Source organism: Eublepharis macularius, chromosome 9, assembly GCF_028583425.1.
Source record: "Eublepharis macularius isolate TG4126 chromosome 9, MPM_Emac_v1.0, whole genome shotgun sequence".
NCBI classification, from domain to species: domain Eukaryota; kingdom Metazoa; phylum Chordata; class Lepidosauria; order Squamata; family Eublepharidae; genus Eublepharis; species Eublepharis macularius.
The window spans coordinates 60,092,804-60,120,459 of NC_072798.1; the positions used below are offsets into that span (position 1 = coordinate 60,092,804).

At 40.5% G+C, this 27,656-nt stretch overlaps 1 protein-coding gene across 7 annotated transcripts in view; it reads left to right on the forward strand.

Annotated features, from left to right (window-relative positions):
* KCNC2 (potassium voltage-gated channel subfamily C member 2) overlaps nt 1–26,935 on the forward strand; it is a 157,231-nt gene extending 130,296 nt beyond the window's left edge. Inside the window, exons 2-5 of one of the 7 annotated variants that reach the window (XM_054988898.1) lie at nt 15,096–16,023; nt 17,941–17,944; nt 19,211–19,323; nt 24,807–24,943. In XM_054988898.1, coding sequence (XP_054844873.1) covers nt 15,096–16,023; nt 17,941–17,944; nt 19,211–19,323; nt 24,807–24,943 — 1,182 coding nt within the window. Of the gene's footprint in view, nt 1–15,095; nt 16,024–17,940; nt 17,945–19,155; nt 19,324–24,806; nt 24,944–25,689; nt 25,752–26,825 lie in introns of those variants that run through there. The other 6 variants (XM_054988896.1, XM_054988899.1, XM_054988895.1 and 3 more) reach the window with 6 other exon arrangements.
* The last annotated feature ends 721 nt before the right edge of the window (nt 26,936–27,656 follow it).

Sequence of the window (27,656 nt, forward strand, 5' to 3'; positions counted from 1 at the left end):
AGGGTGGGGGCAGTGGGGGCACCCCCCAGGCATGCTCTCACACTCCCCCTGTCATTTTCCAGAACAACAGGGAAGCTGTGCATTGTGCTGTGTGTGTGTGATTTATTGAAATTAGCCTCAAACCCTAAGTTTGGTGGGCAATTTTTAATTAATACCCCCCCCCCCCAGAGCAACCCATAACTTTTCTGTGGCACTGGCAAATAACATCATTTTCTGGCACCACAGGACAGCACACAAGTGCCTGCCCTCTAGTTGACTTCCCTTCTGCTGGCAAGTGAGTGGAGGCAGAGAGGCAAGGGCTGGGGGGAGCAGGATGGCACTCCTAATGGCAATGATTTCCTCCAGTGTAAAGGCCTTCCTCAGATGCTTGCATCAGCAGAAGCCGCCTTGTACCTAAGTAAGGCACCTGTATTAATGGAATCAGTCCATGGTGTCTGGCTCTCTGAGTTTTTAGATTTTTTAAAAAAGTTTTCACTGTTAATTGGTTGTTTAACATGTTTTGTGATTTCATTTTGTACTGCAGTGCTTTCCTGAATGTTATATGCTTTTGTTTTGTTTTAAATAATATATTCTAATCCTTTTTGGGCAACAGTGGTCAAAAGGCAAGATAAAACTTTTTTAAAATAAGTTTTCTTTGGCACATGAGGCTTATTTTTTACTGGTATAAAAATAATACAGTGTTACTGTCCTCTGAAGAAGAGAAATTGTATGCCCACATTTCATGTTGCAACAATGAAAATGAAATTTGCCTCACTATGTTTACTGGAACAACATCAATGCATAATTTAAAATTAGAAAGATTCTAAGGGCTAATCCACTTGTAACCTTTGCCTCACAGAAAAATATTACTACTAAATAGTGGGGAGGGATGACTGATAGAAGGTGTGTGGTGGTAAAATAACTTGAAGCCCCTAGCAAATACCCAGTTAACAGGAGGCAAGCATGACTGAATGAGAAGAAGGGGGTGGGGGCAAACTGAAAGGCGCTATAGGGAATGAATGCTTAATGCTTTTATCTGAATGAAGAAAATGGTCCAGGTGCCAGAAACAGGTTCTTTTACTGCTCTGTTTCAAATATGTGTGTGCTTTGTAGCTGTTATTCCTGGGATTAAAACTAGATTTCTTGTGGTCTGAGCCTGTATTATTCCACATAATGTCCTTCAGTCCTGTGGAGTGTTACTGGAATCCTAGCAAGTGATGGAATGAAGGAAAGGGTCGTGACGTAGTATAGGCCTCAAGGGCCGACGCGGACCATATCACTAGTTTTGCACAAACAACAAGACTCCATTGTGTGTAATTATATAATATATAGTAATTGTGGATCATTGGCACAGCAATAACACTTAAGCCTTTGTTCTAGGAGACTGTTTAGGTGGGTAGCTGTGTTGCTCTGCAGTAGAACAGCTGGATTTGAGTCCAGTGGCACCTTGGAGACCAACAAGATTTTCAAAGTGTAAGCTTTCCTGAGTCAAAGCTCCCTTGGAGTCTGAAGGGAGCTGAAGGATATCTGAAGGGTGTCTGAAGAAGGGAGCTCTGTCTCACAAAAGCTTACATTCTGAAAAACTTGTTTTTTTAAAAGGTGCCACTGACTCAGATCCTGATGTTCTAGGGGATTGTCACCTAAGAGTCCTACATACAGACCTCTTACCCACTAAGCTGCAGAGGAGTCTTGCTTTTATGATTAGAACAGCGCTCACTGAGACTCAAGGCAGATTACATAGTGTGAGATTGGTACAATTAGTGGCAAGGACAAGGGCAGGCATTTCCATACAGTGTCAAGAACATTTCCATAAACAAAGTCATAGGGTAAATGAATACAGTTTCAAGAACATTTCCATAAACAATGTCATGGGGTAAAAGAATATATGCTTACAAAGATATAGTATTAGCAAGGATCCAGTATGGGGTTGAGGAATTGTTGAAACAGAACATAATCAATTCTAGGACTTACATTGAACAACATAAAGCACAGGAAGGATATAGGAGTACATATTTAAAGCAACAGATAATATGTAAGGCAACATAATGATGAACTCTATGGTTTCTAACTCATTAGCAAAAATCTGGATCCCTTTCCTATAATACCACCCGCTTAGCTAAGAAAAAATGCCTTTTTGAATAATTCAGTTTTGCATTGTTTGCGGAAAGCCAGGAGGGTGGGGGCTCTCCTGACCTCCTCAGGCAGGCCGTTGCATAGGCTAGGGGCCACCACAGAGAAAGCCCATGTACGGGCTGCTATTGATTTCGCCCATGTGCAGGCTGGCACCTGCAAGTGACCCTGTTCAGATGAGCGAAGCTGCCGTGGAGGGACATAGGGAGAGAGGCGGTCCTGTAGGTATGCTGGACTGAGGCCATGAAGGGCTTTGTATGTAATAACCATATTCTTGAACTGAGCATGGTAACTGATAGGTAGCCAATGGGGTGACTGTAGGATGGGAGTGATGTTCAAGCTCCTGCTCGCTCCTGATAATAGTCGAGCCACAGCATTTTGCACCAATTGGAGCTTCCTAGTTAACTTAGATGGGAGACCACTGCATTACAATAGTCAAGTTTTGATGTTACCATAGCATGGATCCAGGTGGCCAGGTCAGCTGTGTTGAGATAAGAAGCCATTTTCCAGGCTAGAGTGAGATTGTAGTAAGCATTTTTTGCAGCTAGCTTAACTTGTTTTTCTAGTAGTAGTGCTGGACCTAGTATAACCCCTAGGCTCTTAACCAAGTCTGCAAGGGTCAAACAAGCTCCATTGAAAGTGGGGAGTACAATGTTTTTCAAGATCTCTGACTTCCCAACAAGCATCACTTCAGTTTTAATTTGTTATTTTTCAGCCATTTTACTACGGCTGTCAGGCAACGATCTAAGATTTGCATCCTGCATCCTGTGGGGACCTGGATAGTGAGATATAGCATTGGGTATCATCTGCATATTGATGACATCCAACTCCATAGCTGCGAATGAGTTCTCCTAAAGGTTTTACGTAGAGGTTAAATAACATGGGAGATAAGATAGTGACCTGAGGAACCCCACAAGATAATTCCCATTCTGGAGATAGCTGATCTCCGATGGCAACCCTTTGAGTCCGTTCCATGAGAAACTATTTAAACCAGTCCAAGGCAGATCCTTTGATGCCCACTGCTGTTTCTAAATACCTCCACAGGATGGCACGGTCAAAGGCTGCAGACAGATCCAGGAGGAACAATAAGGAGGCATGACCTTTGTCTATATTTAGATGGATACAGGGCTCATTTTGAGGGGGAACGCGCAGGAACGCAGTTCCAGCAGTTCTCCCAAGAGGTCACGTGTCAGGTGGCCCTGCCCACTTGATTTTTGGCCATTTGGGGCCAGTTTTGGCCTGGATTGGGGCTAAAACAGCCCAGATTGCGCCTCTGACGGGTGGTGGATCACTCTCCCGCTCAGCAGCAACCTAATCCTGACCATTTGGGCCCCTTTTTGGCCATTTTCAGCCCCTTTTTGCCATTTTAGGCTCAATTTCGGCCTGGAATGGCCAGGATTGGGTCCATAACAGCCAGGATAGGTGATGTCAGGGGGTGTGGCATATGCAAATCAATTATGCTAATGACACACTTCTGGTGATGGCAAGGGGTGTGGCATATGCTAATGAGTTATGCTAATGAGTTCGTGCAGCTCTTTTTCTGCTAAATGACCCCTGGATGGAGATAATCCACTAACGCTACTAGTGCTGTCTCTGTCCCATGCCCTGGTCTGAATTCAGACTGGAAAGGGTCTAGAGCACTAGAGTTTTCCAAGAAGATCTGGAGTTGATCAGCTACTGCTCTCTCGGTCACTTTGCCCAGAAAGAGCAGATTAGAGACTGGATGATAATTGGCCACATCAGCTTTATCTAGAGATGGCTTTTTAATTAGCGGATGGATAACTGCCTGTTTGAGCAGCATGGGAAGGTGCCCTGAGTTAGTGACTGATTTACAACAGATATCAGTGGTTCACTTATGTGATCTTTACTTGATTTTAACAGCCAAGATGGGCAAGGATCAAGTGCACAAGTAGTGGCTTTCATAGATGCCAGGATCCTGTTAAGGTCTGTCATTGTAATTGGTTCAAAGCAGTCCAAATATAGGCCAGATAGTGTATTAAGCATTTCTTCTATCTCATTTGTATTGCAGCTAGCATCTAGATCAGAGTGTGTTTGTATTATTTTATCAGCAAAAAACTGAGCAAAGGCCTCACAGCAAATTGTCTGTTCTTGGGTCTGTAAAGGTTCAGATTTAGGGGTTAGAAGATGTCTGGATACCCTGAACAATTGGGATGGCCATGAACTAGCTGATACAATGGTTGCCGAGAAGTAACTTTTTTTGCCGCTTTCATTTCCGCACCCCCAATACAGAGAGAGTCATGGGAGAAGTGTATCCGAAGCAAGAGTAAACCATGACTTACTTACTATACTAATTAAAGATACAATGTAACAAAATATCAAGCCGTCTTTATACAAGAGTCAAAGTCAATTCAAAACAAACTCTAAATGGTTATACAGCTGGCAACAGTCAATACATAGAAGGTGCGGTATGTGAAGCAGCTAGCAGCATCATACAAGAACAATATACAAGGTGCAAAAGTGCTTAGTCGATTCTGAATTCTAAAGTGCAAGGGCTAGCTTCAACAAATCACACCTCTTTAAACCACAGAGTAAACACTCAACTTAATGAGTAACAAACCAAGATACAAGATAGTCAGCCATGAGGCTGCTTCATGATGAGGCTTGTCATTTATGTCATCCTGGGGTCAGGCACCAGGACTGTTGGTGAAGGTGTGGCTGCCAACCTTCTCGGGGACTGTGGTGGTGGGTTGAGTGAGGCAGAGCTTTCTCCTCCAGGACTCAGGAGTAAATTGGGGACCCCAGGGAACCCCCAGGGCTGGGGGGAGGCAATCTGTAGCTGCCCCTGGACACATGTTTATTTTGACTTGTATTCAGTTTAAAATAATTAAGTATTCCTGTTGATTTTATGCCCCAGACTCATCAAATGTTTGAATTTAAATAATGGTTAGAAAAAATTATAAGCCAAGTGTGGACTAAATGTTGTATTCAAACAAATTCAACGCTTTAGAGGAAATTTAGTTTTATTTTAGTAGTATACAGTTTAAACATAATATAGGATTTACTTACCTTACCTTGTTTACATTTAAGAAAAAATGGTGTCACTGAAAAGTATTGGCATACTACTTTTAGCACACCAAAAGCAGAGCACATGATGAGCTGTGGAAGTGGTTGCCCACTAATCTTTTCAGCAGAATTTAACTGTCTTCTTTGGCAGTTGGTGAGGCACTTCATTTTTGCTGTCGCTCTTTGTAGCATCACTTGCATTATGTGTTAGTTCCATGTCAGGTTGATGATTAGAATATCCCTTCTACCATGTGAGAGGAGACAAAAATAAGAATTTCAGCTTTCATTTTGATTTGACATACATAACCCGTGTGGTGAATTAATAACTAGTAGGTTTTTTTAAAAAAAAATGATTATGTGCGTTGTGGTTTAATTCTTCCTCCATGTTAACAAATAAGTAAACCATATGTGTTATCTCTCACACAGTTCCTAGGGATAATCACTTGAAAAATGTTGACTACATGTTTTAAATGGCCATGGTTGCCTAATATTGTATTGGCAATGACATCCATTTATTGTTAATTTTCTAAAGCAAATAATGTTTAGAAATGGAAAATTTTCCAACCCATATTTCTAGTAGTGAAACCATAGGACTGGGTAGTAATTTGTAGAAGTTTCCAATTTTTTCCACTTTAAGTCCCCAAGTTTAGTCCATTTTGACATATATGACATAAAATGGCATGTTTACTTGCAATTCAGTTCAGCAACCTAAGTGGAATTTGATTGCTTGATGAATATTCTTTAAAATAAAAAAGCACTTCACTGTACTTAAATATGCATAGTTTTCTAGTTAGTTGTTCTGCCAAGGTATTATTTTAGAAGAGAAAAACTCATCACAAATAAAAGTATTTTTCAATATATTGTCGAAGGCTTTCACGGCCGGAGAACGATGGTTGTTGTGGGTTTTCCGGGCTGTATTGCCGTGGTCTTGGCATTGTAGTTCCTGACGTTTCGCCAGCAGCTGTGGCTGGCATCTTCAGAGGTGTAGCACCAAAAGACAGAGATCTCTCAGTGTCACAGTGTGGAAAAGATGTAGGTCATTTGTATCTACTCAGGAGGGGTGGGGTTGAGCTGAGTCATCCTGTAAGAGTTTCCCAGGGTGTGGAATGCTAATGGCGGGAGGCTTCACTGTATCCTGAGGAGGTTCTTTTGCATATGGATTGGTACTTGATGTGCTAATCTTCTCTGCAGGGCTATTGTCAGGGATAGAATGTTTTGTTAGCCTGGTGTTTTTCAGAACTGGCAACCATGCTCGGTTCATTCTTAAGTTTTCTTCTTTCCTGTTGAAGTTTTGCTTATGCTTGTGAATTTCAATGGCTTCCCTGTGCAGTCTGACAAAGTAGTTGGAAGTGTTGTCCAGTATTTTGGTGTCCTGGAATAAGATACTGTGCCCTGTTTGAGTTAGGCTATGTTCAGCCACTGCTGATTTTTCAGGTTGTCCAAGTCTGCAGTGTCTTTCATGTTCTTTTATTCTTGTCTGGATGCTACGCTTTGTGGTCCCGATGTAAACTTGTCCACAGCTGCAGGGTATACGGTATACTCCTGCAGAGGTTAGGGGGTCTCTACTGTCTTTTGCTGATCGTAGCATCTGTTGTATTTTTCGGGTGGGTCTGAATACTGCTTGAAGGTTATGCTTTTTCATAAGCTTTCCCATCTGATCAGTAATTCCTTTGATATATGGCAGAAACACTTTTCCTGTGGGAGACTGTTTTTCTTTGGTTGTTTGATTCATCCTGGGTTTGATTGCTCTTCGGATTTCATTTCTGGAGTAGCCATTTGCCTGAAGTGCGTGGTTTAGATGATTAATTTCCTCATTGAGAAAGTGCGGCTCACATATCCGTCTTGCACGATCCACTAATGTTTTCATTATGCCTCTTTTCTGTCGGGGATGGTGATTGGAGTTTTTGTGTAGGTACCGATCAGTGTGAGTTGGTTTCCTGTAGACCTTGTGACCTAACTGAAAGTTTGCTTTGCGGATGACCCAGGTATCCAGGAATGGGAGTTTTCCCTCGATTTCTTTCTCCATGGTGAATTGTATGTTCAGGTGGATGTTGTTGAGATGATTCAAAAACCCCATCAATTCTTCCTCCCCATGGCTCCAAATGATAAATGTATCATCCACAAACCGGAACCATACACTAGGTTTGTGGGGTGCTGATTCTAGAGCTGTTTTTTCAAAATGTTCCATGTAGAAGTTTGCTATAACTGGGCTGAGTGGGCTCCCCATGGCCACCCCATCCATCTGTTCGTAGAATTCGTTGTCCCATTGGAAGTAACTGGTTGTCAGGCAATGGTGGAATAAGGCTGTTACATCCTCTGGGAAAATCTGATTAATAAGTGCAATAGTGTCTTTTACTGGAACCTTGGTAAACAGGGATACAACATCAAAACTGACAAGTATGTCTTGTGGATTGAGTTTCAGAGAACTGATTTTGTTGATGAACCTCCTCAGGATACAGTGAAGCCTCCCGCCATTAGCATTCCACACCCTGGGAAACTCTTACAGGATGACTCAGCTCAACCCCACCCCTCCTGAGTAGATACAAATGACCTACATCTTTTCCACACTGTGACACTGAGAGATCTCTGTCTTTTGGTGCTACACCTCTGAAGATGCCAGCCACAGCTGCTGGCGAAACGTCAGGAACTACAATGCCAAGACCACGGCAATACAGCCCGGAAAACCCACAACAACCATCATTAATTTTCAATATGTTTTCTTTATCCCAACATCGCTGTGAAGTTCCTATCCTGTACCTTTGGCAGTTTACTTAAGACTTAATTTCTATAATTTCTCTGCCTTGATTAATTCTGTGCTCTTCAATACTTGAGTACAATAGTTTGAGGTTTTTTTACAGATTCAGAGGCACTTTGCATTTAAACTCTCAAAACCCTTGGATGAGCATTTGGGGAATCATGAAATGCCCTTGGGTGTTGATTTCCTTTTTAAACATTTGCTAAGGAAGTTCTGGATTTGTAGCTTTTATTACTTGATTGAGCTATATGGCTATTAATATTAGGCATGCTCTGGGCAAATTTAGAGTCACAGTTTTAATGTAATTATTAATAATGTTTTGTGGAATTTATGCTGATTATCCATTACTCCATGGCCTTTGTCATAACAGCTTGAGTAAACAAATTTTAGATATGTACACTGAAGTAATTAAAATTAAGCACCAAAAATGTGTTTAAAGATATAGAAGTAAGTGCTGTCTTTTAAGATAATACCTAGAAATACCAATGATACTATGCCTCCTGTGTAGTCTAATTATTTATATAATTCATATAATTTGCATCTGTAAATTAGCTGTTTATTTTCCTAGCCTTTAAAAACAAGAATAATCTTCAATTTCTATTTTCACCCTTTCTGGTTGGAGTTTAACTTGGATGTAGGTAATTCTTGAGTTTGTCCTTGCATGAAAAACAAAGTTGCTATGGTGGTGTAAAGGGGAACAAGTCCCCTCCAAGTTGCCCCTGTAGCTCCTGTCCAACCCTCTTGCTCATACTTTGCCTTGTACTTTTCTTGCCTTCTGGCTTAGTGTGTGTGTCGGGGTAGGGGAATCAGTTCAGATTACCTAATTGTCCCCTAGCTCCTCTGCCTCTCTTACTAGGTGCTCTGGAAGGCAATTCTTCTTGGCTCTTGACAATGGGGATTTAAAAACCCTGTTGCATCTGCTGCAGACCCCCCTCCTCCTTCCCTTAACACTCATGAGACCCAGAAAATCTCATCTTGCCTTTTTGCTTATGGGCTACAGCCCCCTTCTTGTACCTCTTTCTTACCCAGCCATATCTGTAACATGTTACGTGCAGATTCCAGGATTTATTTTTATTTCATTTATTAGATTTCTTTAGTTGCCCCTCATATGCAGGGCAGGGGAGGAGGCAGCAGGCAGAGTGGACCCCATTCCATTCTACCCCGTCCCCACCTAAGCTCCAAAAAATCCCCTTCAAACTGCCAGTGGTGACTGCATTTTAAACTCTGTGGCTTGACTTAGTTCTCCCCTTGCTTCAGTAAAGGGATTCTCTGTGGGATTCTCTGGTTTGACACTGGGACTTTCTGATTTGACAACAATAAGCTTGCAAGAGAGTTATGTTGAATCGGAGAATCCCAAGTAAGGTGGGGGGAGCTGTGGAGTTTTAAGGGCTTGGAAATTTTTCCTCCATTAGAAACAATGGAAAGTGGCTGGAGACAGCTTCTTCAGGGGCCCATAAAATTGGACCCTGGGGTCCAATCCTCCTGGAATTTTGGGGGTCGTTAGGGGACAGTCAGGAAAAAGTTCTCTCCAAATTTGGTGAAATTAGCTTTTAAAATGTGCCCTCATCTTCCCGGATATGTTCCCCGATGGGGAATAATGGTAAATTAAATCTGAGATTCTCTGGATCATGTAATCCCTGGGTTTTTTAAGTGTGAAATCTGGATCCTGGTCACCTGAATTTTGTTCTGGTGCACACCCCTAGTCAGGTCCAGCCCCCAAATATCTGGTTAATCTCAAACAGCCAATGTAAACAATTCAGCCTTGCATGCCCTGTGGAAACTCAACAAATCCAGCAGGGCCCAAGTGTCACCAGACAATGCATTCCACAGGGTAGGGGCTGCAGCTGATAAATCCTTTTCCCTCATGACAGCTAACCAAGCTGTCCTGTGGCCGGGCACCTGCAATGGGCTCCGAGAAGATGACTGAAGGGGGCGTAGGGGGTAATAATGCGAGACACGTTCCCATAGGTATGAAGAGCTTTAAAAGTTAGCACCAACACATTGAGCGACTAATTGGTAGCCAGTGCAGCAGCCAAAAAATTAGAGTAATACGAGCTTACCATGGTGTTCTGGTTGACAACCTGGCAGCCACATTCTAGATCACTTCCAAAGCATTTTCCAGGGTAGCCCTACATAGTGTGAATTACCATAGTCCAATCTGGAAGTATCCATTGCATGGATCACTGTGGCAAGATCAGTCCTGGATAGATAAGGAGCCAGCTGACAGGCCTGGCGCAAGTGAAAAAATGCCCACCACACTACTATAAACACTTGTTTATCCAATGATAGCGCAAAATCCAACCATACCCCTAAGGGTCTTTACAGAGCCTATAGCCATCAGCTGGACACCATTAGCATCTCAATCTCTTCCAGCTACATGACCTCCATCTTAGATGGATTCATCTTCAGCCAGCTCCTCCTTAACCCATCAACTATCGCATCTAGGCACTGAGATACTGCTGAGAGCTCTGCTGACGGCTGCTTATCCAGAAGAAAGAAGAGCAGGATTGTTGTCCTCATCTAGGATAGTGTTGGGGATAAGTTTCAGACAGCTGGAGCTTTTGCAGAACATGTCTCTCTATAGAGATACAGGTAAAACAAATAGCAGTAAATAAATAGGTTTGTATATCTCAAGCAGGTTAGTGAATTTCACTGTCCCCACTTTAATCTATGCTTCTTCATTTAAGGCAACTTTCTTCATTTAAGAAAATGATCTAGCTCTGTAGTAAATTTACTAAATATGTACTAAATATATCTCTGCATGTGAGATTACTGATACTGCCAGAGCTGGTAATTATTAGGCTCATCTTAATGCTCTGCTTCAATTCAGTGGCGGCATTACAACCTCAGGAAGTTCTTTTACAGCTCAGAATTCTATTTAAACTAGAAAAACCTCCCTCTTTCCATTTACGGATGTAGCAGCAGATGGTGGTCTCTCTGGAGACCTTCTTTTCTGCTATGGCAGGGTCGCAGGAACCTTGAGAAATGTAGTGTTCAGTACCTGGCATTCCTGCTGAAGACTTGGGCACTTATAACAGCATTCTAGGGTGCCAGGCTGAAGGGAAGTCTCTAGAGGCAAGTAAAGGGGGTGGGGAGCAGGTGAAAGGGATGTTTGGAGGGAGCTGAATCCTGCTGCATTCCTAATAATATCACTAGAAGTGTAGCAGGGTTCAAATGTCAGAATTGGATTTAAGGTAAAAAAACCCAAAATTATTATCCAAGCTTTGGAGGAATTAATTTGCTTTTTGCAGAGGACTATATACCTCTCCCCTGAACCTTTAAAACAGGAAGGACAGCTACAGAATGTTTTAAAAGAATAAATATACATCTGCTTAAATGTAATATAAAATCAGTGCTAGAATTCACTGTTGAGCAATTTGCTAACATACTGTTAGCCTTAAGAACTTTATACTGCTACAGAAGAAACTTTATACTGCTACAAAAATCCACTACAAGATTTGCATAAATAACAAAATAATATTTTCTCTAAGAATCTATATTCTAGAATGAGAAACCTATTTCTAAAGTGGGAAAATTGAAGAGGTGGGGTCCATGGCCTTATGGGCCGTAGGACCAGTTTGCCTCAACCCACCTTAACCCAGATGTAGCATGAGGCAACATTGGTGGAGTAGCCACTCAATTGTCTTCTGGTCAAAAAAGAAGGTTCAAAGTCAGCACTGAAGGGACTCAGCTGGGCCTTCTTTCCCTTGCATGCATCAGTTGGTGTGGCAAGTGCAGGATGTTGTGTGGGGCCTGCTCCTGTCCTCTCTCCACCAAGTTATGAGGGAGGGCAGTCCTCCTGAAGTTCTGGTCATTCATTTAGGGGGAAATGACTTGGTGCAGACAAAAGGTGTTGTACTTATAATTAGAGTCTTGAGGGATTTGAAGGGGATCAGGGATTTAACCCTAGCCTGTTGCTGGTTTGGATGGAATTCCTGCAGAGAAGGGTCTGGAGAACAGCCAAACCTGCAGGCATTGAAAAGTCCAGGTGGAATGCCAATTGTGCAATCAGCAAGGAGGTCTTGGCTATGGGGAGGGGACTGTTACCCCCCCCCACCACCTGGGGATCCGACATAATAGGCCATACCTATGTTGGAGTGATGGGGTACACCTCTCCAAGGAAAGGCACAACCTCTATCTGGCTGATCTTCATGAGAGCATGCATGACTTAGTAGTCAGCAGGTGGAGCAAGGGGTGTAAAACTAGGTTAACTCCCTTGTGTGGCAGGAATAAAGTGGGCTGCTCAGGTAGGATTAATCAGCAAACACCCAGAGGCATCATGGTGGTGGGGGTCATGTCCAGAACAGGCTATCACAATTCTGTGATGATGTTGCTGGCTGGTGCTGTGAAGGAGCACCCTTGGTGCTGAGTATCATCTCTTGAACTTGGAAGGTGCCTTGTGGCTTGCCTGGTGGGCACCCAAGGAGGTTGCTTATGTTCAAATAAGCAATGATATAGATCAGCAATTTAAATAATTAACTATATGAATATAAATAAACAACTCGTTGACCCCAGGTAATGGTGTCTCTGTATTCATTTGGGTGTGTCACATTTGAGGTGCTGGGGCAATCATATTCTCTTATATGGAAGCAATTCCTTCTGATCCCAGAAAGGAAAGGAATGCGGTACTCCCTGCTGCCACACAGTGGCTTGAGCTGGGGACCGTACTTTGCCACTTCGGAAGGAGAAGCAGACAGAGGCATCTAGAAAATGGAGTCCTTGAATTGGCAGGAGGTTCCACAGTTATGTCTTAGTGAACGTATCAACTGAAGCATTAAATCGAGTTCAGTTTAAGCCTGTGTCTGTGCTGTTATCTGATATATTTGCTTTGAGGTGAATAGAAAGATTTTCCTGTGAATAAAATGACATGGACTTCTAAAGATTGTTACGGAACAAAAGCAAATGTTTTTTTGTTTTTGTTATATGTTCCAGTTTCTTGCACTCTTCCCTCCGCGTAGTCAGCCTGCTTTTAATTTGGAAAGACTAAAAGAATACCCTGACCAGGATAGCCGAGGTAGCCTAATCTTTCAGACTTTGGAAGCTAAGTAAGGTTGGTCCTGGTCAGTATTTGGATGGGAGACCACCAAGGAAGGCCAAGGCTGCTTTGCAGAGGCAGGCAATGGTAAGCCACCTCTGCAGGGCTTTTGCCTTGTTGTCAGCAACTTGACAGCACAGACACAGGAGAATTTTACACTCAGAAAGCCAAGTCCATTTTGAATCAAGTTAATAGGATCTGAGAGTTTTAAGGCCGAGAACCCAGATGGAGTTTTGCACTCACATTCCATCTCATTAGTGCAAGGGATCTTGGATATGAGAATATGCCAGCTGTGGAGGAATAGGCAACACCCCTGATTGATTGAGCAGGATCAGGTCAGCTGCAGGCAGCATGGCTATAAAGCAAGGGAATTCATTCTACTCTATACCTTCCTTTGCACTGGTTGTAGCTGCCTGTGGATATCTGCTGCTACACCTCCCTTCCCTCTGACCTGGACTGACAGGAGAGATGTCAGTCCAGGATTCTTGCTTCTGGATTTAAGGACTTTGAAGTTCTATTTAGACTCTGTGCTTTTAGCCTGACAAAGAAACATCTTTGTCAGAGTATTAAAGCCTGCATAGCACTTTAAGATATTTATTGAGTTTTATTGTTTTCTTTCTTGTTTTGCACTGCTTCTGTAATTGTAGTATTTTGACCTTTCTTTAATAAACTTTATTAATTATACTGTTGTGGTGTTATTTGGGTTTGGCTGTTTTAGCTCCAGCTAGCTAGTAATTGTTGTGGAGTTCAATCTGCTCATGACTTACCTTGCAGAATTGACTTTTTAATTAACACTGAATAGAGCTGGAGTTTTGTTTCTCAGTCTCACAGCTGAGAGATTGGTGGTGGCTTGTTACTCTGGGCAGTTTGAATTCACTTCCTAGTTTTGAGTGTTTTGCTCTTGACCTGCACCCAAGGCCTTCTTGTGGGACAAGGGGGCTTTGACTGCTGGTCTTCTCTTCTCCTGATCCACCCTCCCCAGAGGTTTTAAGAGGCTGCTGCACTTGGCCTGCACAAGCTGCTCCTGGGTTCCTCCTCTGGCCTGTTCTCAGGTCCAGTCTGTGGCCTGAGCTATGCCTTTCTCCTGAGGTGCACACCAAGCCTGTCAGGCTCGAAGGCTGTAGCTGGTGCAGCTCTGAACATGTTTCTACCCTTGCCCTTTCCCCACACTCCCTAACTGGACTGCCTGCCTCAGCAGGGCCTAGCAGAAGCTGCTGTCTACTGGAGCCTCCTCTGGAGTAGGCAAGTATGGGGGTGGGGCAGCCAACCCTACAGCAGCTTTCACATTTCTGTCTTCTAGGTCATCCATTGTACAGGCTTATTTGGCAGCTATAGGGCAGGCAGAAGTCTGTGGATTTTAAAAGGCAGTCATATAATCTAAAAGTTTAAGAATCTTTTGGAAAAAAATAACAGCTTTTAAAATCCAAAGTAAGCTGGCAGTTACTGGTGTTCTTTCTGCTCTATCACAATATTCTGACACAGTATTCTATAAAGAAACTGTATCCAAGTCTCTCTGTAAGTTACATTTGTGTTAAGTTTGTCCTGAACACCCCCACTTTCCTTTCCTTTCATTGTAAAATAAAAATTTATTTGGATGTGTTCAGTCTGTTTTCCTCTTTGGTATTAAGGACAGAAAAGGTTATAACTGAGTTTTACAAGGAAGGGGAAAGAGTACCTTAGAAACACCATCACAGTTTACCTCAGGTCTTGTCAGGATTCCATTTCAATTTGTTCATCCTTCGCCATTTAAACACAGTCAGGCAGTGGCTCAGACCCCTGCAGCATCACCAGGCAATTTGAAGAAAGAAATGTAGAGTTGGGCCATCAGCATATTGATAACAACCTACTCCAAAATCGTGATTTTTTCCCGAAGGGCTTTACAATGGGATTAAACAGCATGTGGGATAATTGCTGAGCCCTATGGAGCCCATGGGGACATGTCCCACTCTGATGACAACTGGTCTTTATCTGAGTCCCATCCATAAGGAGAATGTAAACCAATCCAAAGCAATACTTTATAAAATGTTGTGTGCATCAGTGGCATATAAGTATTGAGTACTTAGAGAATCTTTGCAGTAAACTGCACCATATAGCTTAAACTATGCGATGCTGATTGTTGTGGCTTTTAAAACTGCCTGGTCCTGATTATTTTTTCTTTTCTTTTCCTTGCAGTTCATTGCTTTTGCCTCTTTATTCTTCATCCTCCTTTCGATCACAACCTTTTGCTTGGAAACCCATGAAGCATTCAATACCATCATAAATAAAACAGACCCCACTATCAACGGCACTGAGGTGGTTCTGCAGTATGAAATTGAAACAGATCCTGCTCTGACATATGTTGAAGGAGTCTGTGTGGTGTGGTTTACGTTTGAATTTTTAGTCCGTGTTGTGTTTTCACCTAACAAAATTGAATTCATCAAAAACCTCTTGAATATCATTGACTTTGTGGCAATCTTGCCCTTCTATCTAGAAGTGGGCCTCAGTGGGCTCTCTTCTAAAGCTGCTAAAGATGTGCTTGGTTTCCTCAGGGTGGTGAGGTTTGTGAGAATCCTGCGAATCTTCAAGCTCACCCGACATTTTGTAGGCCTCAGGGTGCTTGGTCACACATTACGAGCAAGCACCAATGAATTTTTGCTGCTGATAATATTTTTGGCATTAGGAGTATTGATATTTGCCACCATGATCTACTATGCGGAGCGAATAGGAGCCAAACCCAATGACCCATCAGCTAGTGAACATACAGAGTTTAAAAATATCCCCATTGGTTTCTGGTGGGCAGTGGTCACTATGACCACTCTTGGGTATGGAGACATGTATCCAAAGACATGGTCAGGTATGCTAGTGGGTGCTCTCTGTGCTTTGGCTGGGGTGCTGACCATAGCTATGCCTGTGCCTGTTATTGTCAACAATTTTGGAATGTACTATTCTCTGGCCATGGCAAAGCAGAAGCTGCCAAGAAAGAGAAAGAAGCACATCCCACCTGCACCTCAGGCAAGTTCCCCTACATTTTGCAAGACAGACTTGAATATGGCCTGCAATAGCACCCAGGGGGAAATCTGCCTGGGCAAAGATAACCGACTGATGGAACACAATAAATCAGGTAGGATACAACCCCAAATGCATGTCTGGTATGTTTGGCAATACAAAGCACCAGAAAGTATTCAGTCTTTCTGCAGCTAGAAGATGTAGTTCACACACCTCTCCCCTCACTAAATGTTTGTGTATGTAAGTCTTGTAGATTGCAAAGTAGCTACAGCATAAAAATGATGTTCCTAGAACTGTGCATCACTGGTCTTAGTGTTTGCTTGGTGTGTTGTGAATGCAAAGCTTTTTATTTTCCATCTTTCTTTTCAATTCTTCACTTTTACCAATAGTACCTATTGCTCATTTTGCCCATTGCTTTGTACAAATATTTTGGTTTTGTTTTCTGCATGCTTGTGACTACAGAACAATCTGTGTTTTACTCTGTTGACTTTCATACTGTTGTTGTGTGATCTTTGTCTCTTCTGTCTGCTTTGTCTGTGCCACACTGATGACTTGAAGTACTAGAAGAAATACAAGAAACGTTTATTTAAAGATAAGTGGTTAATCTAGACCACATCCAATGCTACAAATAATGCTGAAGAGTACTCATTTAAATTTTAAGTACCACATTCCTTTTTAATGGAATAGCATGATAATATGCCTTCACATAATAATTTCAGATCTCCTGAAACCACAAAGCATTTGTGTTTGATGTTTGTTATTAGTAAGGAAAATGGCAATACTCTTTTATGGTATATTTTCTTCACAATATTAAGCCTTTCCACCTGATTGCTCATAAGCTTAGATTTAACTTCAGACTAAAATTCATTTACTTGGAAACAAATCTCTTGTTTTCATTTGGCTCTATATACGCATACAGTTGTTTAGAACAATAACTGTACAATTCAAAGCAGGTCTAGTCAGAATCCTACTAATGTCTATGCAGTGAGGCTTAGTTACAGGAAAGCGTTCTTAGGATTGCACTTTAGGTGTATTTTCAGCTATGTTACTAAACATACATACATTTCTGTTCTCTCAAAATCAGAATTGTTTGCTTCCATGTCAGAACTACAACAAACTGTTTTAGCCCAAGGAGCTTATAGGCTGGAAGTAAAACAATTAATAAGCTTTTAATTGAGTGTTGCTGTCTTTAGAGTCTTGTGATAATTTCCTTTAGTATATCAAAGTACACAGAATGTAAAATAGCAAATATCTTCAATGATTCAGAAAGTTTATTTGGTTATTTTTAAAAAATGAGGTAGTAATGGGGCTGGGAGGAAAAGTCAATTGCTTTTTAGATTTATGAACCCAGTGATCTGTCCTTTTAAAAATTAGACATTTGTGTTTCATTTCTTACAACTGCAGTCATTAGGCTAAAACCTGATTCCTTTCATAATCCCTCAAATAGTTATTATGAAAAAGTGTCACAGTTTTTTAAAAAAAAATACTAAATTTAAAAAATGTCAGGAAAGAGAATGGACTACACATGTTTATTCAAGGCCTCCTTACACCATCCCAGAAGGGAGAAAGCGCAGTGAAGTAGGTCACCATGTGGAGCCTGCTAACTTTGTATAAATAGATAAATAGACATATTTTTTCTTTGCAGCGCCTTAACATTCAAGTCACCATTTTAAAAAAATGTATAAAATGTATAAAATTATCTAAAACAACAACAACATTCAATTTATATACCACCCTTCAGAACAACTTAATGCCCACTCAGAGTGGTTTACAAAATGTGCCGTTATTATCCCTACAACAATCACTCTGTGAGGTGGGTGTGGCTGAGAGAGCTCTAGAGAGCTGTGACTGACCCAAGGTTACCTAACTGGCTACAGGTGGAGGAGTGGGGAATCAAACACAGTTTTCCAGATTAGAGTTCTGCCACTCAACCACTACACCAAACTGGCTCTCGTTTGAATTATAATAATAATAATAATAATAATAATAACATTCGATTTATATACCGCCCTTCAGGATGACACCCACTCAGAGCGGTTTACAAAGTATGCTATTATTATCCCCACAACAAAACACCCTGTAAGGTGGGTGGGGCTGAGAGAGCTAGAAGCTGTGACTGACCCAAGGTCACCCAGCTGGCTTCAAGTGGAGGAGTGGGGAATCAAAACACGGTTCTCCAGGTTAGAGTCCCATGCTCTTAACCACTATACCAAACTGGCTCTCTTTTGAACTTCTCTTCTGAATTCTGAGATATAAAAATGCCTATAATTATTATTTTATTTATTTGTTTACTTCACTTATAATCAGTCTTTCTTAATGAAACTCAAGGCAGATTACAAAATAAATTAATTCAATCAGACAGTGCAAGGCATCCAGTAACAATGAAATAGTTATAGGATCCATAGGGTTACAGAAGTTAGGATATACTCATTGTTATATCATGAGGCTAATCAAAAGACATTTATAACTTAAAAGGATGTGATGTTTTGATAAATATTCATCACCTTAGGCCAGGACTTGTTCATTTTTGCCATTTTAGCTGGGTTTTTAAAAAGTCTATCCACAGGGTAGCTTAACATAACAAAAACTACAGCTCAACTTGCTTATTTTGTCCATAGCTGGGGATTGGGGAGGGGGGGAGCAGACAGACCCAGGTGAATGTTGAGTGGGTGCTGTTAGGGAATAAACCAAAGAAGTGAACAGCTGCTTGTTACACTGCATAACACGTTGGTGAACATTGTGTTAACCATTACCACAACATGGCAACGTGTATAGTGGCTTAATGGCCTGATACCACCTCATATAATAATCTCTCAAGAGTTAGTGTAGTTAGGTCAGTGTATTAAGATTGCTGTCATTATTTCATAAGAATTCATTGTTAACACTGAATGTGAGTGCAAAATTTGGATTTAAAAATTTATTCCAGACTCCCAGCAAAAAACTTTGTTTTAATTAAAAATTTAAAATAAAAACACACACAGCCTCTGGTGGCAAATCCAACTTTGTTTTTAAGTCCGGAAGTTACAAAGAGTATAAATGTATTTGCAAAAAAGCTTGTAGCATCCTAAAAAGATAGAGAAAATTAATATCAGAAGGTCTTTCCCCCATACTATCGATTTATAACTTCACTGCATTTTTGTAGTTACTCTTCCAGCTTTTGAGGGGTGGTATTTGAGTAGTTAGGTTTTTGTGATGTTTCATTTACTCGCTAGCTATCTGATATAAATGGGCATGGTACTTTGACCAGTGTTATCAGGTGAAGACAGTACAGAAAGTGAGCAACCACTCTCACCTGTGGAAAGGCTCCCACCGATGAGACGCTCTAGTACCAGAGACAAAAACAGAAGAGGGGGAACATGTTTCCTACTGACAGCAGGTGATTACGCGTGTTCTACTGATGGAGGGATCAGGAAAGGTATGGACTCTTTCATTAGACTATAAAAATTCATTCAACACTGTTCTACTGAATAAGCAAGCCTGGAATGAAACAGATGTGAACAAATGCTCTATAGGAAAGACTACATACAGATCAGTCTATTTACCCCTTCTTTTGTTGCCCTTTTTTGTTGCTACTCTTTTCTTTAAAAAAGCATCCTTGACCCATCAATCCACCCCAAATACGTCAGTGTTGGTTCTAATAATTGTTTCATTCATGGCTTCATTTGTCTGTCCTGTACAAAAATAAGTGTGATTTAAGCCATGTTCATTAAACCGCTCATATAATAATTCTTTGCAGTACTTTAAATTCCAGTAATATTGTAATAGAACTATTTCCAAAGTCTGCTTCTGATGATGGGCCACTCAGGATCTAATTGATATAGTTTTAGTATAATAATGTACAATACAAAGAAAAAAAACCCAGGAGGTTTTTTTTTTGAGGACATTATAATGGAAAGGTGAGATTCTGATTCCAAAGACCAAAAAGTCTGAGGGTAGCGCCACACTTTATGTGGAAAACTTTATTCAGATAAAACACTGTAAAGTATGGATGACATACCTGTGTCTTTGAACACCTATGTATGTGTGTTAACAGGGTTCCGTCCATTTGGATTTGCCAGGTATGTGCACATACGATTTAAATGATAGGGTTGGATTCAAGAAGCATGAGTGCAAGGGCATTTTCAGCCACAGATCTTTCCTGTGCTCTTCCATTAGCAAACTTTGAGATCTCTGAAAAGCTGATGTAGGAGGCTGCAGGATCCACATGAACAAATAGGCATGTGACCTGGAAGCTGCAGTGAGGAGGGGGAGCCAGGTGAAATTATCATTACCTTGCTCTTAACCAATGAGAGCAACATTGACAGGAGAGGAAGATGGGGACGATTTGCTCAGTTCTCACTCTTTACTGCAGCTTTTGGCCAACATGGCTTTTTGTCCATGCTGGTCCTCTCTCATGGTATACACCTTTTCTGAGGTATTATTAAATGCTGGGATAAAAGGAGGGGAAAAGACCAACTCATCAAGCACATTTAGCTGGTTCTTTTTCGGTTACAACTCATAGATATGTCATCCACATTTCTGTGGGAAACACCAGTGAACCTGCCTCAGTCTTTGTTGTAATTATTTTCCATTGTTTGCCATTCAGTTTGCTTATCACTGTCAGAATCTTAGTAAAAATCATGTGTAGAAATTCTGTCTATGGATTTCAAAGGCATCCAATATGTCCAAGTTCTATCCATAGCCCATTTAGATAAGCAGATTTTGGAAGCCAGCCCTGATTAGATAAACCATTTAGATAAACTGGCCCTAATTAGTACTTGGATGGGAGACTACCAAGGAAGTCTGGGATCACTACACAGAAACAGGCAATGACAAACCACCTCAGAATGTCTCTTGCCTTGAAAATCCTACAGAGTCACCATAAGTTGACTGCAACTTGATAGCACTTTCCACCACCAATTTTGTTTTGGTTTTGGAGTAACTGATTAGGCCCTGTAGATCTTGTAGTAATGTAGAACGTTACTAAAAAATGAAATTTCTTGATAATGTCTATAACAAGAAAACGTATTTGTGTATCTGTAGCTAGACCAACTGAATTGTCAGAGTCTTTTAATCTTTCATCAATTCAGTACATAATAGATGAATCTATTTTAATTAGAGGTGGGCACGGACCGGGAAAACCCCACAGACCTCCGGCTCATGGTCCGTTGATTTTCACGGACCACAAACTTTTTATGGACCAGCCTGGTTTGCAGACTGGTTCATCTGTCCATGGTCCATCACTTCTGGCAGCTCTGGTTCCACCTCCTTCACACCAAGAAAGCCCAAACTCACAGAGAATCTTCAGCAGCCTCTCCTCCAGCTATCCTCCAAGTTTGGTCAGGATTTCATTTCGGATGTCCAAGTTACAGACTCCCAAAGCAGCTGCCACCAGGAAACTTCCAGTAGATACTGGAGTCACAAATGCCAATTGACTTGCATTGGCTAGCAGCACCAAAAAGTTGCAATGAGGCAAAATCAAACAGAAAAGGGTGGGAGAAGAGTCCCCTCATTCATAATGGGAGCTCTGTGCAAGGCTGGCAGAGCTGCCTATTAAGGTTTTGAGGGCTAAGATTGGCTGAAGAACATCCATTCCTCCCTTGCAGAATGGGAGAGCTCTGCTTGGCAGGCAGAGCTGCCTATCAAGGTTTTGAGGGCTAAGATTGGCTGCAGAACATCCACCCCTCCATTGCAGAATGAGAGCTCTCTGCTTGGCAGGCAGAGCTGCCTATCAAGGTTTTGAGGGCTAAGATTGGCTGAAGAACATCCATTCCTCCCTTGCAGAATGGGAGAGCTCTGCTTGGCAGGCAGAGCTGCCTATCAAGGTTTTGAGGGCTAAGATTGGCTGAAGAACATCCATTCCTCCCTTGCAGAATGGGAGCGCTCTGCTTGGCAGGCAGAGCTGCCTATCAAGGTTTTGAGGGCTAAGATTGGCTGCAGAACGTCTGCCCCTCTGTTGCCTAGGGAATTCATTCTTGTTCCTTGCTCCATAGAGCAGAATAGGAGCTCTATTCTCGGCAGGCAGAGCTGCCTGTTAAGTTTTTAAGGGCTGCAAAAGGTCTGTGGACATCCCCTCCATTGCCTAGGGAATTGATAGGTCAGCACCAGGATGTCTGGACTCACGGACCAATAGACTGGCCCAAATGGACCAAAATTCGTGAAAATCCTACGCGAACCACCTGTTCACGAACTATGAACTGGGCCAGATCTTGTCTTTAGTTCCTTTTTCTGGACCGTGCCTACCTCTAATTTTAACATTTTTGATGCATAAAGCCAGCAGATGAAAGAAATAATCCAATGTCTGCTTTGGAAATAAACATTTTGTAAGATAAAATATGTGAAATTGTTTATTGGATTCATCTCTAATGAACAACAGCAACTGAGCTTTTTAAATGGTTCTCAGTTTTCATCACATATAAGTAACCTGTGTAACGATTAATCTGCATATTTGTTAACCAACAGAATTTTGTTTAATAAGCTGTTCTGTTTTGAATCTCTTATGTCTTCAATGACATATGTGCTTTTGTTGGAGCCATGTGGCCTTAGATGTTGTACAAGACAGCCAAGAACTATCCACCTATCTTTTATGTTTTAGGTCAAATAACAGTTTTTACACAATTTCATTTTAACATTCAAAGTGTCACAATTCAAGTTGCCCTCACAATTTGGAGCCTGTAGACTTCGCTGTCTGTGATCAGGCATAAAATTTAAATTTATTTCATGCAAATTTCTCATTTTTCTTCAGAAATGTGATTATTGTTATTGCTATAGTTAATATAGCCCTGTGCAAGGGACTCAACTGTGAAGAAAATCAGCAAATGGAGAGGGAGTGAGATTGCATCAATTTGCCATACTCAGCCCTATACATTGGTTTGTGGTTCTGCAAGGAGCCTACATGGATATTAGCTATTTTCAAGTAGGTGCTTTCTGCATGATCTATAAACTGCACTACTGTAGGTACAAGGTCAATAATCAGGTCTTATGCATATACAACTTGTATGTGTGTAGGATCAGTGCAGAAGATAAGGAGATTGCCAACAAGTTGTTCATTATAATATACACACATTTTAAATTATCTGAACAGGGTCTTGATATGTAGAAGAGTAAATAAAACCATAAAAACAGAGTATTAAAAATAACTAAATGTGGTAGCTATAGGCTAGAGCCTGAGACATAGCCTATATATAACACGAAGATATTTATTGTATTATTGTATATAAAATCAGTTAGTTGTCCTTTGAAGGGGTCCTAATATCTGTTGTTTCAGACAAGCTGAATTTTAAATCTTGAATTATTTGAATGCTGCCTATACATCATTGCAAACAGTTATGTGCTAGACCAATATTTCTCATACTTTTTCAGCATAACCTCCCCGTTTATCTTTTAACTCACTCAGCTAGGGATCCCAGTCCCCTGAAGGGGTCAAGAGATCCCCTGATTCCGGCCTCCACACTCCAACACCATTCGCCTGGGTAGCAGACGGATAGGCACGGAAATGTGTTAACCCCCCCCCCCCCCCGAGCGCACTCTGGATCGCTTTCTCATCGCACTGGGAATTACATCAATTCCTGGCATGATGTAGAAGCGTAGGGTTGTGCCAGGGGCCGATTGGGTAAAAATCAGCCCCCAATGCTAGATTGGAGGCCAATTTTTACCAAAAATCAGTTGTAGTAACAAGTGATTTAGTGGTCACTTTCACAAATCCTACGTAGATCAGTGGGAATCTCTGTTAGGAACCATTTAACTCATCTGTGTCATGGCTGTTTGTAAGAGAAAAAGATCATTTGTCTCAGGTTCCTTTATCTTCCTAGAATTCCACATCTCCCCTCCCTGTGTTGAGCAGCTCAATGGGGCTGGCTTCACAGTCTGAGACTCACTGGCTGATTAGTGCCTCATCTCTTATCATTGTATAGTGCTTCTGATAAGCACAGCTTTTGTGTGTAAACCCCATGAAAATCAGTAAAATCACTATCCAGGAGGCTTGCTTACAATGGGGCCAATGGGATTCTCATACAGTTCTCCAGTTGTATAGTGTGCTGTAAGAACTGTAGACTTCAGAATGTATGTAACACAGATTGATATTAAATAACAATGCATCTGTTGCTTAAGTACAACACCCACCGATCACTTGAAATAGTTCTATCTTTCTTGGTAAAGTAGATAGACTGAAATGATGTTTCACAGTATCTGTGAGAGGGAACTTCTGCAGGTACATGATTTGATGCTACTAGTTAATAATATTGTTTAATAATATGAAAATATGTAAATACTAGCTATTTTAGGATTATAAGTAGTCATGCTGTGTTCCTTTCATTAGTAATAATGGATAAATATTGCAAATCATTACTTATTGTAGAACATTAAAAAGCTGTAAATAACTTGCACACTTTAATGAATTGTAAATCTTAAATTGTAAATTGTAAAAAATATTGCAAATATACTTTGAATAGTATGAAATACAGTCTCAGCTATTTAATTCTAAGATGGGGCTTTTAAACAATACAAAATCTACACTTATAATTACAAAATAAATTTGTACAATTATCTAGGAAATGTTTTGTAGTTTAAAGGATTATTAGGAATTGGTTCTGACTCCAAATACATCTTTCAGACACTTTTTTCTAGCCAAGCTATAATACTGGAGCGCACTACAGAAGGTCTGATGTTCTCTGTGTGTAGTCACTCTACTGAAGCCATTGGGCCTATACTGAAAGAAAAAACAAATCGGAATAAATCTGAATTCATTTAGTGTCGGTATCGGTAATAAAGATAGCACTATTTTATCCTTTTCCCTTTTTATATAAACATTCATATTCTCTTAGAACTTAACAAGCACTTTTGGTTACATTGCATTGCATTGTATTATTCATTTATTTTCTGTCTGAATTCAACTGATGTCTGTGCATTTTCTCATAAAAGGATATGAAAAGTCTCGAAGTTTAAACAACATAGCTGGCATGGCAGGCAATGCTCTGAGACTGTCTCCAGTAACATCACCCTACAGTTCACCTTGTCCTCTAAGACGTACTCGATCTCCCATCCCATCTATCTTGTAAACCAGATGGCATCAGGTGGATACATAATGTTAATTGAACCACTGTTTATCACCTTATGGAAATAAGTGTAGAATTAAATGTAGTTTCCATTAATACTAGTATAAATCTTGCATACTATAATTGCCAGTAACAAGCAATGCCACTGGGATAGCTGAAGAAGATCCTTATTTGGGTTTATAACATTCTTTAAAGTAGTTCTGTTTCCTCTTACCTGTTATTGTACTACTTTACTATGGCAATAAAAAGACAGCTAATTAACTCACTGGCCAGTATATATAAATACACTCACATTTTCAGGGAGATAATTAAACCAATCTGCTTCCAATTGATAACCACTTCATTGGACCTTCATTGCTTGTGATTTTAATCCATTCTGAAGATGTCTGGAATCTTGTCTTGATTGTGTACAATGTGACTTCAGTTTGATCATTTGCATGGGCCATACTGTCTCCATCATCTGAAATATGTCATGCACATTACTGGGACCACAGATGGCTCTGGATAGCGTGGGCTTTCTGTTTGTGTAGGGTTTTGTGTTTTTTTTTTTTTGCATTGAACCATTCTGCTGAAATGAAAGCTATGATCAACAGGTCTGCATGTGGGATTGGGTTGTTTCTTGTGGATCTTTTTGGTGGTTGTTCTTTTTATTTATTTTAACTTACTTTCAATGATTTTTTTTAATTGAATAACTTTGGTACCAGAGTGATGTATCAGAGTTCTGAATGTTTCCGGTTGTTTACACACAGATAACTGCAAAGATGTTGTCATTACTGGTTACACGCAAGCAGAGGCCAGATCTCTTTCTTAATGGCTTGGGAAGGCACAAAACATGAAAGAAAGGTAAACACCATCCAGGCTTGCAACTTTAAGCTAGCAAGTTCTGCTTGGTCCTATAGTCGTTTCTCTTCCCAGGATTCTTCAACATTTTCAGAGGCAGTAAGTCAAGTAAAAGTTTATTGGAGTTTTATTTTTTCTTACAGCTATAGGAGGACAGTAGTTTCCAAAAGGGGTTTTTAACCAGCCTTAAACCTCTAACTCCCAAGCTTTCATAATTTTTTTTAGTCAGTGTTTTATTTTTCAATGCTTTGTCCTATTCGTTGTTTATGTCTGTCTGGCTACCTGTCTGTATTTTTCATCTGTCTCCATAATGCACAGTTGCCTTCAGAAATGCTCCCTACATATACAACTAGCTGCTAAATGCATTTCTTCCTCTTCCACTATTTGATATATGTATCTATGCATATCTCAAGTGTAAACTGATATTCTTTAGTGGGCACTTTGACATTTTTCCAAATGTGGGATTTAGCAATGGTTTTGCAGTTTCAGTGAGGTTACTGCTTCAGTCCCACTCCCCAGCAATCTGCATTCATTCTTATGTTCAGACTTTATCCTTCACACTGGCTTTTTCTTTATAATAAAACAATACAACCTTATTTATGCAATGTCACAAATGCTATCACAAATATGATGTTTCGGGCTGGTGAAGAAAAACACCCAACAACATAGAGCCTTAGAAATATAAGTGGTGGTGGCGGTGGGAGGGAAATGCCACAAAAGATCCTTGAGATTGTTGAAAAATCCCTCATTGTCATATGTTTATTTTTGTAAGGAAAAAAAATCTATTTGACCATGTAAATCGTTGTTCTTTATATAGTTATATATAGTTCTTTATATAGTTTAGCCTTCCAGCATGAACTGCATGTTAAAAAAATTCTTCTACAAGAATGTATTTATCAGAGCTTACATTTCTGATATTTAGAGATGTACATTGATTTAGTTTTGGTAAAGAACATTGGTAGATATAGATTAATATATTGTATATAACATGCAAAAAGCTTCTAGCAAAAGAATTAATATCTGGTGGTGCTGTTATTGGCTACAGTGTTATACAGAATTTATCATGGATTTTTGACTGCTGAAAAAGGGACAATGGAATTTAGCCATACCAAGGACTGTACTGGAAAGAGACTGCTCCTCCTGAATGGGCCCTGATAAGCACCTGCTGCCTTGAAGAGATCCTTCCTATTCCCATGAAAGTGGAGTTTGTTGTGAGGATTACGGATAAATTCCAATTGCTGCTGCCAGCAGACGCAACTATTAATCACTATTGACCAGTCAGCTGTAAATAAGATATGTGTGCATGGAATATCAGCTTTAGTCATCTATGCCAAGGGATGCTGAATACAGACATTATCTCTAAGACTCTGTGAAAAAAGGCCGAGACACCTCTTTATGTATTCTTCCTGGTCCCTACAGTAGATCATGCTGCGGATCATACAAAGGCACACATGTTCTAACAATAGTGATGTAAATGCTGTCTGTCATAGGTTTCCTCATAACAAGTGTATTTTTGAAAAGTTTGTAATTCATGAACATTAATGGCTTAGGGTTTTGCTACAAGTCTTTGCTCTCTTAGTTTGCCATATCTATATTTTTATGAACATGCCAACGTCTGGGTTTGTTTTGATTTGGATAACTGTTTTGTGACCGCAGGGGAAAAAATGTTTTAAAAAATCAGGCATTGTCCACAGTTCTATAGGAGCTTTTTAGTTTGTTTACATTGTTACCTCAAACTATAGGTATTGAGAGAAATAAAATATGGCAGTAAAAATATTATAGTTTTTTTACTGAAACTACCAGAGAAGCAACACCAGTGAATATAAAATAGGAATTAAAATATATCCTAAAAATGTATATTTTGCATAAGAGAGAT